The 11,591-nt window shown below is 56.8% G+C and overlaps 1 protein-coding gene and 1 long non-coding RNA gene across 2 annotated transcripts; both read right to left on the bottom strand.

The window, feature by feature from the left end:
- Nucleotides 1-1,206: 1,206 nt before the first annotated feature.
- Nucleotides 1,207-3,289, bottom strand: LOC136002587 (uncharacterized). Its single transcript, XR_010607927.1, has 3 exons — nt 3,221-3,289; nt 1,719-1,817; nt 1,207-1,287 (listed from the first exon to the last, which is right to left on the bottom strand). It is a non-coding gene; the product is annotated as an uncharacterized LOC136002587 (long non-coding RNA).
- Nucleotides 3,290-8,465: 5,176 nt separating this feature from the next.
- RAX (retina and anterior neural fold homeobox) lies at nt 8,466-10,524 on the bottom strand. Its single transcript, XM_065657239.1, has 3 exons — nt 10,248-10,524; nt 9,890-10,119; nt 8,466-9,057 (listed from the first exon to the last, which is right to left on the bottom strand). The coding sequence occupies exons 1-3, from the start codon at nt 10,522-10,524 to the stop codon at nt 8,605-8,607; spliced, it is 960 nt and encodes a 319-aa protein (XP_065513311.1). The 3' UTR covers nt 8,466-8,604.
- Nucleotides 10,525-11,591: the final 1,067 nt, after the last annotated feature.

The raw sequence follows: 11,591 nt of genomic DNA on the forward strand, positions 1-11,591 counted from the left end.
CGGAGCCCGAACCGCTGCTGGTTTGGCTGGCGGGTCGAGTGCATCCGCCAGAGACAGTTCCAGGTGAGGCTGAGTTTTTCAATCCTTTCTATAAACAGGATTTCTTTGCATTTTAAAAACCTTGTATATCACTGAGATTGACTCTTATGTCTCTTTTTACACATACATATGTATTTAGGGAATATATTTGTTTCATATCTATCATCTGTTTCCACTGTAATATATATCTACTTAGACATCTACACACTTACATATGTATTTACACGTATATACCTGCTTAAACTTATACAGAATATCTGTTTTCACTTATATATTGACACTTATTATCTAGAATATTTACACTTAAGTACCTGTTTAGCCTTCTCTTTGAACACAAATATCTTTTCAGACTTGCAGATGTTGGCATATCATTACAATCATATTACTACAATTATGTATATTTAGACCGAGATATAAATTTACACTTCGTGTGTTACACGATGAGCAGTGACACGTGGCCATCTGCACAGCCCAAGCAAGAGAAATACCCCTGACCTGCCAGGGAAACACGCCACCGAAGGCCACACAGAAATAAAGTACATCAGAGCACCCTGCCAAAATATCGGGAAAAAAAACCTCATAGCATTCAGTTGCCTCTCTTTTTAAACGTTTAGAACATAAACCCATTGGCTTAAGTACACCTAATAAATTATATGCTGCGCCTATTTGGCAATTACACTTTTAACAATGGAAGTCAATGTGTAAATTAGACCATTTTAATTTTTTTTTAAGTTTCATTTATGATAGAAAAATCAGTGAGATAGAAGACATGGGTTTACTTAAAAAAAAAAAAAATCCCCATTGCTGCAGTACAGGAGTGTCAGACTCGCTAACGCTTTTGGCTGCACTGCAGCATGCAGAGGAACATGTTTCTGTGACATTTCAACTGTCACAACCGAGAACCCAAAGCCCAGCGGTGCCACCAACCTTTGCGAGACCTGCTGTGCTGGGCTCTGTGGAAGGAAATGGACTTTAGTTGGTTGTTTCAAAGAATGTGAACAGTCCTGTTGCTGATGAGTCCTACTGCCAATTGTATCACCTGGGAAGATCCACTCTGAGGGCAGGTCCATGAAACGCAACTTCTTAGGATGAGGAATACTGCCATTTTGGAAGATTTCTTACAAACTGAAGTCAGAATTATACACTGTTGGTTAGGGAAGAAGAACATTATCGAAGCAATAACTCACCCAAACCACACCAGGACTCACTGTCACTAGTTACAAGTCTGCAAGTGCCTCTTGGGAAAGCCTGGCAAACGCACAGAAGCAAAACTGATTTGTCCAGGTGCCCGAATCTCAGTAACGTTTTCAAGTACTGCTCTAAGATATTTTAGAAACTTATTGACTGAAAAAGCACAAAGCATTTATCATGAAAGCAGTCTGTTTCTTCCGAACACGTGAACTCTTATGAACAGCTTCTTTCCTCTTTTAGTACAAAATCATTTCCACTGTATCATTTAATAGTAAGCCCACAGAAACAGCAGATTACGCTTTCAGGAAGAGAAAATAAACAGAGGGAGGTAAGCCCTGCACAGGTGTACCATGCTCCAGAACAGACCTTATTTTTAGTACTTGTGTTAAAATATTTTGTATTAAAAATAGAGAAGGACAGTCAGTGCATTCTTAAAGTCCACTCTACAAGTACCTTAGGAAAAATGCAGACGCACGTCTTAGACACACCTTGTACAGGCAGACCACTCCGGATTCTTTCCGTCTGTCTTGTCCTTCTGTGGCAGAAGACGGGGCAACCGCAGTGAGACGGTGGCAGCGGACATCCAGCTGAAAGAGGAAAACACCCTTCAGAACAAAGCTGGATAGGAATCTGAAGCTTCCTTTATTCTTGCGAAGGCTACAACTGAGTGGAGGAAAAAGTATTTTGCACCATCTTTAGTGCAGTTGTCGATACAGGCCACTGGAGCGTTTGCGTGTTTTAGACAACCAGGCTTTTTTTTTGACTCATTGGCAGCCTGAGTTTCCTAGAATGCACTTTCCCAGATACACACACATGACAGACGCAGATATCGCCTAAGTATAGCCAAGATTTCCCTCCTTGCCCTGAATGTTGTTATTGAAGAGTCCAGCAGCCCATCTGTCCTTCTGAACTGCCTCACTGAAAAAAAAAAAAAAAAAAAAAAATCTTTTCCAGGCCATTTCTTCAAACAGTCAGGATATTTTAAAATTGCAGTTATCTTTTCCAACCAAAGTGATTTTGTGATTCCATTGAAAAGGAGGGCAAGGAGCAGGTCAGCTTGTCAGAGAAAGACAGGGACAGGGAGCAAGACAAGGCGACACAAAGAGAGAGAGGCAAAAGGGACAGGGAGGCAGGGCAAAGGGAAGGAGAGGCCAAGATCAGAGACCAGCAGCAGGACACAGACGGTGGGGAAAACTCCTAGAATGGGCAGCGGGAGAGACAGACCAAGGAGAAACGGGCGCCGGGCCGCGGGACAGAGACAGCAGGGAGGAGATGCAGGGACAGGGAGCAGGGCAGAGCGACAGAGAAACAAAAATGAAGAGGGAACAGGACACAGAAACAAGGGGAAAGACAAGAAAGGCAGAGAAACAGGAACAGGGGTGGGCAGGGAGCGGGACCGAGAGATGGAGCGAGGATGGAGATGGAGGAAGAAACCTGGGATGGTCAACAGGACAGGGAAGAATACGACTGTGGGTAGGGAACAGGACACAGGGGTACAGTGAGAAACAATGGGACAGGGAGTAGCATTAAGGGTCATAAAGAACAAGAGATGAACAGGAAGGAAGAACAGAACACTGAGATGCAGAATGAAAAAAGCCAGCAACAGTGAGCGAGACAAACGGATAGAGAGAGAAGGACAAGGAAGGAAGGAGAGAGATAGGAAGGTGGGGAGATAAGAGCTGCACGTACAGGCACAGAAAAGAAAAGGACAGCCGGGAACAGGCCAGAGAAACTGCGGGGGGAAAAAAGAGACTGATGCAGATCAGGACAAAGAGATGGAAAAGGGAAAAACAGCGATAGAAGATAGAGCAGGGCACAAAAATAAAGAGACAAGGAGAGGTACAGGGAAGTAAAGTTAAAAAAACCCCAAACAAACAAAAAAACCCACCCCACACCACCAAGCAAACACAGCAGTGTGGGAAAGAGAGAGGGGCAGGGAGGCACCGCGACATGCAAGTGGGGGACAAGGCCCCGAGGGCCAGGGACTCACAGCAGCTCTCGCTCTCGGTGCTGCCGGGAGGCTTCTAACAGCTCAGACGCTCCTGTCTCCTTCTCTCCTCCCTTCCTCTTCCATAACTCCGGGCGCTCGGCCGTCCTCCGCCTACGAGAACACGTTGGGGTGTCGGGGCTCCTACGAGACGAGGCTTCGGGGACACGGAGCCTCGCTGGCTCACCCGCCACGCAGCCGTCCCGCGCTCCGGGTTGCGCACACGGACCCCGCCGCGGGCTACGCGGCGGGACCCTTCGCCACCCGGAGAGAGGGGCTCTGCCTCTTGCCTGCCGCAGGAAGCAGACGCCGGGCCGACGGCCGCGGAGTTCTCCCTCTTCGCCTCCGACCTCCCCGGCTCCAGCCGCGGCAGCCCGTCCCTGCCCGCACGTGCTGCCCTGTCCCTTTCCACGCCGCTCTGCCAGACGAGCCTCGCCAGCCCGAGGCGGCTGCAGTCGACGGCATCCCCGGGGCGGGAGCGAACGGCCGCATCCTCAGCGCGGCCCCTGCGAGAGGGAGAGAAGCAGCAGCGGCCGGTAGCGGCGCAGCTCAGCCCTGGCCGAGCCCGCTCCCTCCGCGGGGGCCGCCGGAGACGCGCCGAGGGCCGGCCTGCCGCCTTCACGACGGGGCTCGGGAGCGGCCCGGGGGCACGGGACGGGTTCGCAGGAGCTGCCGGAGCTGGGGGCGGCTGCGCGGGGCGAGCGGGGCCGCGGGAGGAGGCTCAGGGCGAGCTCCGGCGAGCTGGGGACGCGCCCGGCGGCTGCCCCCGGCCGGCTGTCGCCTCCTGCCCCTCTGCCGGCTCCGGGGACCTCCCCGGGGGCTGCCCTGAGCCCGCCGCCTCCAGCCCCCCGGGAGCCGGCCGCAGCGAGCGCGCCGCAGCCTCCCGTCCCTCGGCCCCCGGGCGGGCAGCAAACACCCCCGGACCCGCCCAAGGGATCAGTCGGCTCCCCTCTGCCTCTGCCTCACCTGCCGCCGGCGCCCGCGCCCGCACCCACCGCTGCCACGACGCCCCCAAGCCGCACGCATGCGCGGGACGCCGCCGGCGCTTTGTAGAGGGGCCGGGGCCGGCGCCCCCCCGGGCTGCAGTACCGGCCGCGACCACCGGGCGGCAGCACCAGCGACAGCCCGTGGCACCGGCGGCACCGGCGCTGCCGTTCCCGCTTTGCGCGCTCGGCGCCCACCGGCACCTGCGGCGTTTGTTTTGTTTTGTTTGATTTCTCGTTTGTGTCGTATGTGCTGGGCATGTGTGGATGGCTGACGCTACCTGAAGAGGTCTCAAATGGCAGTGGAGACGTGTTCTAACTCAGTCGTGGCAGTCCTGAGCTTGGGCAAGCCATGTTTCTCTGTGCCTCAGTTTCTCTGCATGTAGACTGGGACCCCCCTACCCCACAGAGGCAGCATCAAATAAACTGGAAGGGTATTCTTTAGGATGTTACGGGAGACGGATGTGAGGGCAGCACGTCTACGACTGGTTTAACATGAACCACTGCAGGTTTGCCTGCAGTACGAGCTACTCTGGTCTCGAGTCACGCTGCAGCCAGCTCAGGCATTTCAGCACAAACAGGCTGCTGGTGAGCCAGGCATCCTGCAGAGCCTTTTGTCTAAAAGCACTGCCTAAAACTAGCATCCCCTCATTGACACTCTAGATTTCCCCAGAGGCCTGTCTTTTACTGCCTGCACCCGCCTCTTTGCCGAGACGGAGTCAAAGGAGGGATATCTGACCTACCTGCACTGGTCACAGCTGGAACACATCCTCTTTGTTTACCCCAACACTCCCTTCTTTATCAGTGGCCAAAGCTCCAGTTCTTATCTCTTCTTGTTTCCAACCAAATTTCTGCTGCCTCCATTTAAACTCTCTCCTGAATGTCTTGCCTAGCTGATTTTAACTGTATTTTTACATAGAACCAAACATTTCAGAGCTGATTTCACAGTTCTTAGAGGGGTAGAAATGTCATATGATAAAGGAATGGCTGCCAAATGTCAGTCAATTTTCACATCATACACTGGCAGAACATAGAGATGCTCAGAAAGAGAGAAGACACAAAATTCATTTTACCAGAAAAAAACAGTACTCCTATCAGAGTGACCAGTGTCTCAGTCTAATCAGCTTTTCATTCCGCTCTTTTTCTCCTATGATAGGATTTTGTAAATGGGTATTCTGTGGTTGACAATCTGCTGAAGGAAGCTGATATTCAGGAGACCGAGCAAAGAACAAATTCCTTTGGGGAAAACGCCAATAAGTATTTACAGCTTCGCCCGCAATGCCTGCAGACTTCCACACGACCACTGACAAACCCTGTCCTCCAAGTCCACCTCTCCCAAAAGGTGGTATGTCATGGTTGGCATAACAACATTCACTGCCTGCAATTGTCTCATTGCAAAGCAGTAAATTTTGTAATATTTTCACTGGCAGTCTTTTATCAGTATTATTCTTCCTTAGAACTTTAGATGTTGCAAAGAAGTCAAATATAGATGCTAAAAATACTATCTTGCTAGCACAGTTTAAGCAAAAGAAGAAATAGATCGCTCAGAAAAGGCCAGGCTAATAGCCTTAGCAAAGTTAGAGTAAAGAAGTGGTTAAGGATCTAGATGATTTAATCCAGTTTTAAGAAAAGGTTTTACAGTGAGCAATTAGATGCTGTTTAAGGAATTAATCACTAATGGGTCATTAACTCTGACTGCTATTGTACAGTTAACAAGCCGAGGCAGGATTATTAGACTCAGCACCCAATTAAGAAGGAGAAGATATTTACAACAAAATGAACAAATGAGCTTTTAAAATGGAATGGGACAATTTGAAAGGAAGCATAGGAACACAGAAAACTAGACAGAGTACAAGAAAGATATGAGTTTGTCTATGCCTCTGTCCCTTTATTTGTTTGAAAAATATTTACCTGTCTGTGCCCATTTATGTTTAGCTGGTTAAATATTTCTTTTTAGCAATAAACACATAGCTTTCCTTGAAGGACATAACTGCACACAGTTTATCCATCACAAGATGCACATGTACAATGTGTAACAAAAGACCTGCTTAATATGTCAATAGAAGAACAATCACCATAGCTCGACATAATATTTCTTTTTTTGTTCACAGGCATTGGATGACAAGCTTAATAAAAGTGAACAGGTGTCATCAGCAGCTATTTCTGCTGTCCTGCCATTGTGGTTTTATCTACTGTTAGTCTTTGACTATGTCATGTAACCAAGAGTCAGTGCTGGTTACAGCACTGATCAAAAGCTGAGGGGGGGGGTCTTTCCAGCAGTGTCAAAATGTGGAAGAGCACTACTGAAATCTTGGGGAGCTGCTTGTTAATCGTGAGCAATAAGCACAGGTAAGAGCTTTTGAGAAACAGTTAAATGTGCTCACGTGCAGGAAGGTTTTCAGCATCAGAGCTACAGCTGGACTGCAGCCAAGTAATGACAGTGGGATTGTTGCAGCCCCCGAGGAGGAAGAGTGTGCAGAGCCCGTGCAGCCTGTTACTGACACAGCCCAGGGTGCGCAGGCGCTTCTCCAGCACACTCAGAGACATCCTTGCCCCACAGCCACCAGAGATGTGCCCTCTTGCAAGCCTTGGTGATGCAAACAAAGCTCACCTGTGAAAGGACCACTGGAATAAGACCTAAGAACTGAAGCAATACGGTTTTTGTTCTCCTCTCCCCCCTGCAGAAGTTTACTCGGGTCTCGTTACTAGAAGTTAGCAAAATGTTTCCCTGGTCCCGACAGTGACAGCACTTTCTTTTCCTCACAGCACGGCTGGGCACCACCACGGGCACAGACAGAGCGGCACCTACAGGTCCAGAGCCCAGCAGGAGGACCCAGCCCAAGCAGGGTTACATCCCCCCGAATTCTGCAGGGGCCACTCACTGGGCCTCCCTGCACCCCCTGGCCCAGTACTCAGGGAAGGAAACCCTGGGGGGCCCGGGCACAGCATGTGCTCTGGTCCAGAGAGGCAGGATGGATCTGCAGGGAGGCTGGGGAGAGAGGAAAAAGGCGTTTTAAAATGGAGGGATTCCTATTATTATCTGTAAAGCAGCTCTCCAGACAATAGACGGGAGCTGCTGTGGAGAAGGCTGTGAAGGGATGTTTAGAAACTGCCGTCTAATGTTAAAAAGCTCTCTGAAGTGAGGCTGAACAAAGCTGACATACTTGTTTCTGACAGGACTCTTAAAAGGTACGCACAGATTGTGAAAATATAATTAGATGTCAGCCTTTGTCTGGCCACAACGAGTGGGAAATGGTGAAAGGAGAGGTCTCCCAGTCTGCATTGAATCACCCCCAGGACACAATGAGGGCGCTTGTGCATCCTTCTCTCTTCCCTAATGAGAAACGTTAATTGCCACAACCTCCAGAGTGTGTAGAGCACCTCGTGCACAGTGGAGGAGAAGGGGTGTTTCATTACAGCTTCTCAGCCCCATTACAAGCAGTAACGGAGATAATGGAAAATAAAGATGCTGCAGTTTTAGTTTCGGCAGCTTGGCAAGGGGCATTGGGTGGGTGGAGAAACGAGCACGGCCCAGCGCCATGCCAGCCTCCGGGGGCTGCACCGGGCAGGACGCGACCAGCGGGCCCCGGCTCCAGCTCCAGCCACCCCGTAGGGCGTCCAGGGCACTGTCAGCTGCTGCCCGCTCCCCCCACAGGCAGCAGGGCTGCGGCGGCACAGGGTCCCGCAGCACCTGCTGGTCCCTTCTGTGGAGGCAGCAAGGGCCAGGGGATGGGCGTTGACCCCGGCCCACCGGGGCAGGGGTGGGCAAAGCCCATGCGAAACCCCCGGGGCTGCTCCACACAGGCAGCTGTGGGAGTGCTGTGCTCCTTCCCGAGTGGGGAGCCCCAAACTGGCTGCGCTCCCCGCCATCGGCTGCAGCCCGCAGTGCTCACAGCCAGTCTGGGCAGGGTCCTGCTGCAGGAATGGGCAGGAGGAGGGCCCTGTCTCATCTTTACATGTCACAGGCAGCGGAGGGTCTGGCCCAAGCAGCCCATTTGGGTGCAGAAACACGATGCACAGCCTTCGTGCAGGCTGTGCCATTTAATGGTGCAAAAGCAGAAAACCCTCCCCAGGTAACACAGGCCTTGGTTCCCAGCCACCTTACACAGCTCTTCGCCCTACTGCAGCTTTTATTGCAACTAAAGCGTCCAGCCAAGGAGGGAGAGCAAAAGAGATTGTTTTCCTAAGCTATAATCAGGCCACTAACTCTGCAGGGCATGTGGAAAAGGGAATTAAAAGGACCACAAAATACAAAGCAAGTCAAGGCATGGGGGCAAGGCTGGTGCAAGGGACAGCCCTCCTTTGCCTGGCTGTCCAGGAGAGCCAGAGCGGGGCAAAGGCGTCCCTTGGTCATTCCGGGACCGGCCTTCCCTGTGGGTTTCTCCCAGGTGCTGAAGAGGGAGTTCAGATTGTCTGCCAAGGTTTGCCGATGGACTGGATGTGCTCCTTGGCCTTCATCCGCAAGGCGGCAATGCTGGTGTTGCGTGGGTCTGCCTCATCCAAAGGGATCTTGTCCACAAAGGTGGCCCCGCACTGGTAAGGCGGTGGTGGCCCCATGGCCCCCAGGGGCTGCAATGCATGGGTCACTGCCGGAGAGTTCAGGAAGGGCGGTGGCGTGTAGCTGCCGGGCAGGCTCTGTGGCGAGGCCACGAAGCCGGGCAGGGTCTGCAGGGCTGTGCCGCTGGGCACGGGCGGGCTGAGCCACGTCTCCAGGGGAAGGTTGCTGCTGAGAGGACCCATGGGTGTTGCCTGCGGTGAGCGGTTGAAGGAGAGGATGGGCGAGTCCTGCAGCTTCATGGAGGTGACTTCCAGCTTCTCCTGCCGCCTCCACTTGGCCCGTCTGTTCTGAAACCAGACCTGCAAGCACAGCCCCGTTAGCCGGGCCACAGGGCGGCACGGCAGAGCTGCTGCCCCCACGGAGGGCTGAGGCTCTCCCTGCGCGCAGCGGCGCACTCGAAATGATGCGAGCGAAACGCGATGGAACAGCAGACAGCGCGCCGTGCCGAGCCCGGGCCGGGGCAGGTTCGGCAGTGCTGCCCCGCGGGCTCGGCAGACTCGCAGCCCCTCGCCCGGCGGAGTGCAGCGCCCCGGGGGAAGCACCACGGCGAGAACCCCCCCGCGGAGCCGGCCCGCCCTGCCCGCCCGCCCTGCCCGGCACATAACGGCTTCGGCTGCCCCGGGCCGGGACACGCCAGCCACGGGGCAGCGGCGCTGACGACGTGGCTAGCGGCCGGAGGTGCCGGGCCGCGGCCCGATCCCGCGGCTGCCGAACGGAAAACAGCCCCGGGCTCCGCCGTGTCCCGCTGGCCGCGCCGGGCCGGGGCCGGGGCCGGCGCGTCGGGGCCGTGGGATGCTGTCAGCTGCAGCCGCGCCCGGCGCTCCAGCGATGCCCCGTGGGGCTGCTCAGCCACGCACCGGCCGGCGCCAGCGCTGCCGGGCTGGGTTCACGGCCCCGCGGGCCGGGACAGTGCGGCCGTCCGCGCTCCAGGGCGGTGCTGCTCCGGCCGCCGGGAGTGCACGTCCACGCCTGGCCGGGGACTCCCGGCAGCGGAAAGTCGGGGCTGCGCCGGGCCGGGCCGGACTGTGCCACGCCGTGCCGGGAGCTCCCGGCGCCGGGAACGCGGGGCTTCGCCGGGCCGGGCAGGGCTGTGCTGTGCGGGGGGGCCCGGTGCCGGGAACGCGGTGTTACCTGCACGCGGACCTCGGGCAGGTTGACCTTCATGGCGAGCTCCTCCCGGCTGTACACGTCGGGGTAGTGGGACTTCTCGAAGGCGCGCTCCAGCTCGTGGAGCTGGTACGTGGTGAAGGTGGTGCGGTTCCGCCGGTGCTTCTTCTTGGGCTGCTCCTCGTCCGACGGCTTTCCCTCGCCGCTGCTGCCGGCGGGCAGCTCGGGGCTGGTGCTGCCGGGGCAGTACGGCTCTGGGAGGGGAAGACAGCCGGGTCACCGGGAGGGCGATCTCCCCGCGGGGCCCGCCCGAGGGCGCGGAGGAGAGGCGCCCGCTCGCCCGCCCGCCCGCGACCCGGCGCCTCTCGCCCACCGCGCTAACCTTGGAAGCGCTCGGCGCGGCCCTGGGGCTCGGCCGGCGGCGGCTCCCCGGGCATCTTGGGGAGGCAGTGCCGGGGACCCCGCCTGTCCGCCTCCTTGGCGCTGCCGGCGCTGCCGTCGGGCGGGAAGGGGCCCAGCAGGCCGTCCTCCTTGGTGAACCCCAGGATGGCCTCGATGCTGTGCAGCCTCGACGTGTTCCCCCCGGGGCTCCGCGCCGCCTGAGCGGACAGTGAGAAGGCGCCGTCGGCCATGGCGAGCAGGGCGCCGGGAGGGTGCATGGGGCGGCCGGCCCGGGGCCCCGGCACGGCGCTGCGGTCCCGCCCGGCCCCGGGGCGGCGCGGGCAGCTCTGGCACGGCGCCGCCCGGCAGGCTGGCCTCCTTGGGGCGGGGGAGGAGTGCCGGGGGGCGGTGGGCGAAAGGGAAGGCGAGGCCCCCGCGCCTCTCCGGCGTGGCGGGGGAGGCAGGGCATCCCCAGGGCCCCGCCGGCAGCGCCCGCTGCCCCCCCCGCCCGCCGCCGGCCGCCCCGCCCCGCCGGCCCCGGCCCCGGCCCCAGACGGCGCCGGGCGATGCCATCCGGGGCCCTCGAGGCGGGGCGGCTGCTGCCGGGGGCTGGCCCAGGCCGAGCGCCCCGCCGAGCCCCGCGACCGAAGCCGCGAGGTCGGGGCTGCGCCGCCGGGGCCGAGCGCCGTCGGAAATCATCGTGGGACAGGCGGCTGCTGGTGCGCCGGGCACGGCGGGACCAAGCCGGCACGCAGTGCCCGGGGCAGCGGGAGCCGCTTGCCGAGAGAGCGGCGGACGGGCCCGGGAAAGGAGGCTCGGTGGAGGGGCTGGGCAGGGGCGGGAGTCTCGGGGGGCCCAGGACAGAGGACAGTGTGTCCTGTGCCGTGGCCTCCAGGAGCTGCTCCGAATTGACAGGTCCAAGCTGCGTCTGTCCCAGGCATTTTTTAAGTGCATGGGTTTCATGGGTGGCCACTCAAAAGGTGACAGGCGGGAGGGTGCTGTGGCACTGTTCTGTGCCAAATGCACAGGGCAAAAAGCATGGAGGGTAGAAGCTGGTGCTCTGGTCCCCTGTCGGGATACTTGCCCTGCGTCTGGCTGCCTTCAAAGCCAGGTCTACAGTCCAAGTGAAGGCGTGTGCGGGCTTTTGGGAAGGGTGGACTCTAGAGGCATCTGAAAGAGGTGGGCTCGGGCTTTCAGCCTTCTCAAGTCTGGGGAAAGCGCTAGGTAATATTTCTGAGGAAATTCCCCAAGATGTTGGTACAGGACAGAGCCTGTGAGAAGACTGATGCTGTGACCCTGTCCTCCACAGCACGAGTGTGTCTGGGAGGCTACAGGGCAGGGCATG

Source organism: Caloenas nicobarica, chromosome Z (assembly GCF_036013445.1).
Source record: "Caloenas nicobarica isolate bCalNic1 chromosome Z, bCalNic1.hap1, whole genome shotgun sequence".
NCBI lineage: Eukaryota > Metazoa > Chordata > Aves > Columbiformes > Columbidae > Caloenas > Caloenas nicobarica.

Coding starts and splice junctions, on each gene's coding strand:
- RAX (XM_065657239.1), bottom strand. CDS start 10,524: ATGCACCCTCCCGGCGCCCTGCTCGCCATGGCCGACGGCGCCTTCTCA. Junction 10,120..10,247: donor CCGCGCCGAGCGCTTCCAAG/GTTAGCGCGGTG, acceptor TTCCCCTCCCAG/AGCCGTACTGCCCCGGCAGC. Junction 9,058..9,889: donor TGCCCGAGGTCCGCGTGCAG/GTAACACCGCGT, acceptor CTGTGCTTGCAG/GTCTGGTTTCAGAACAGACG.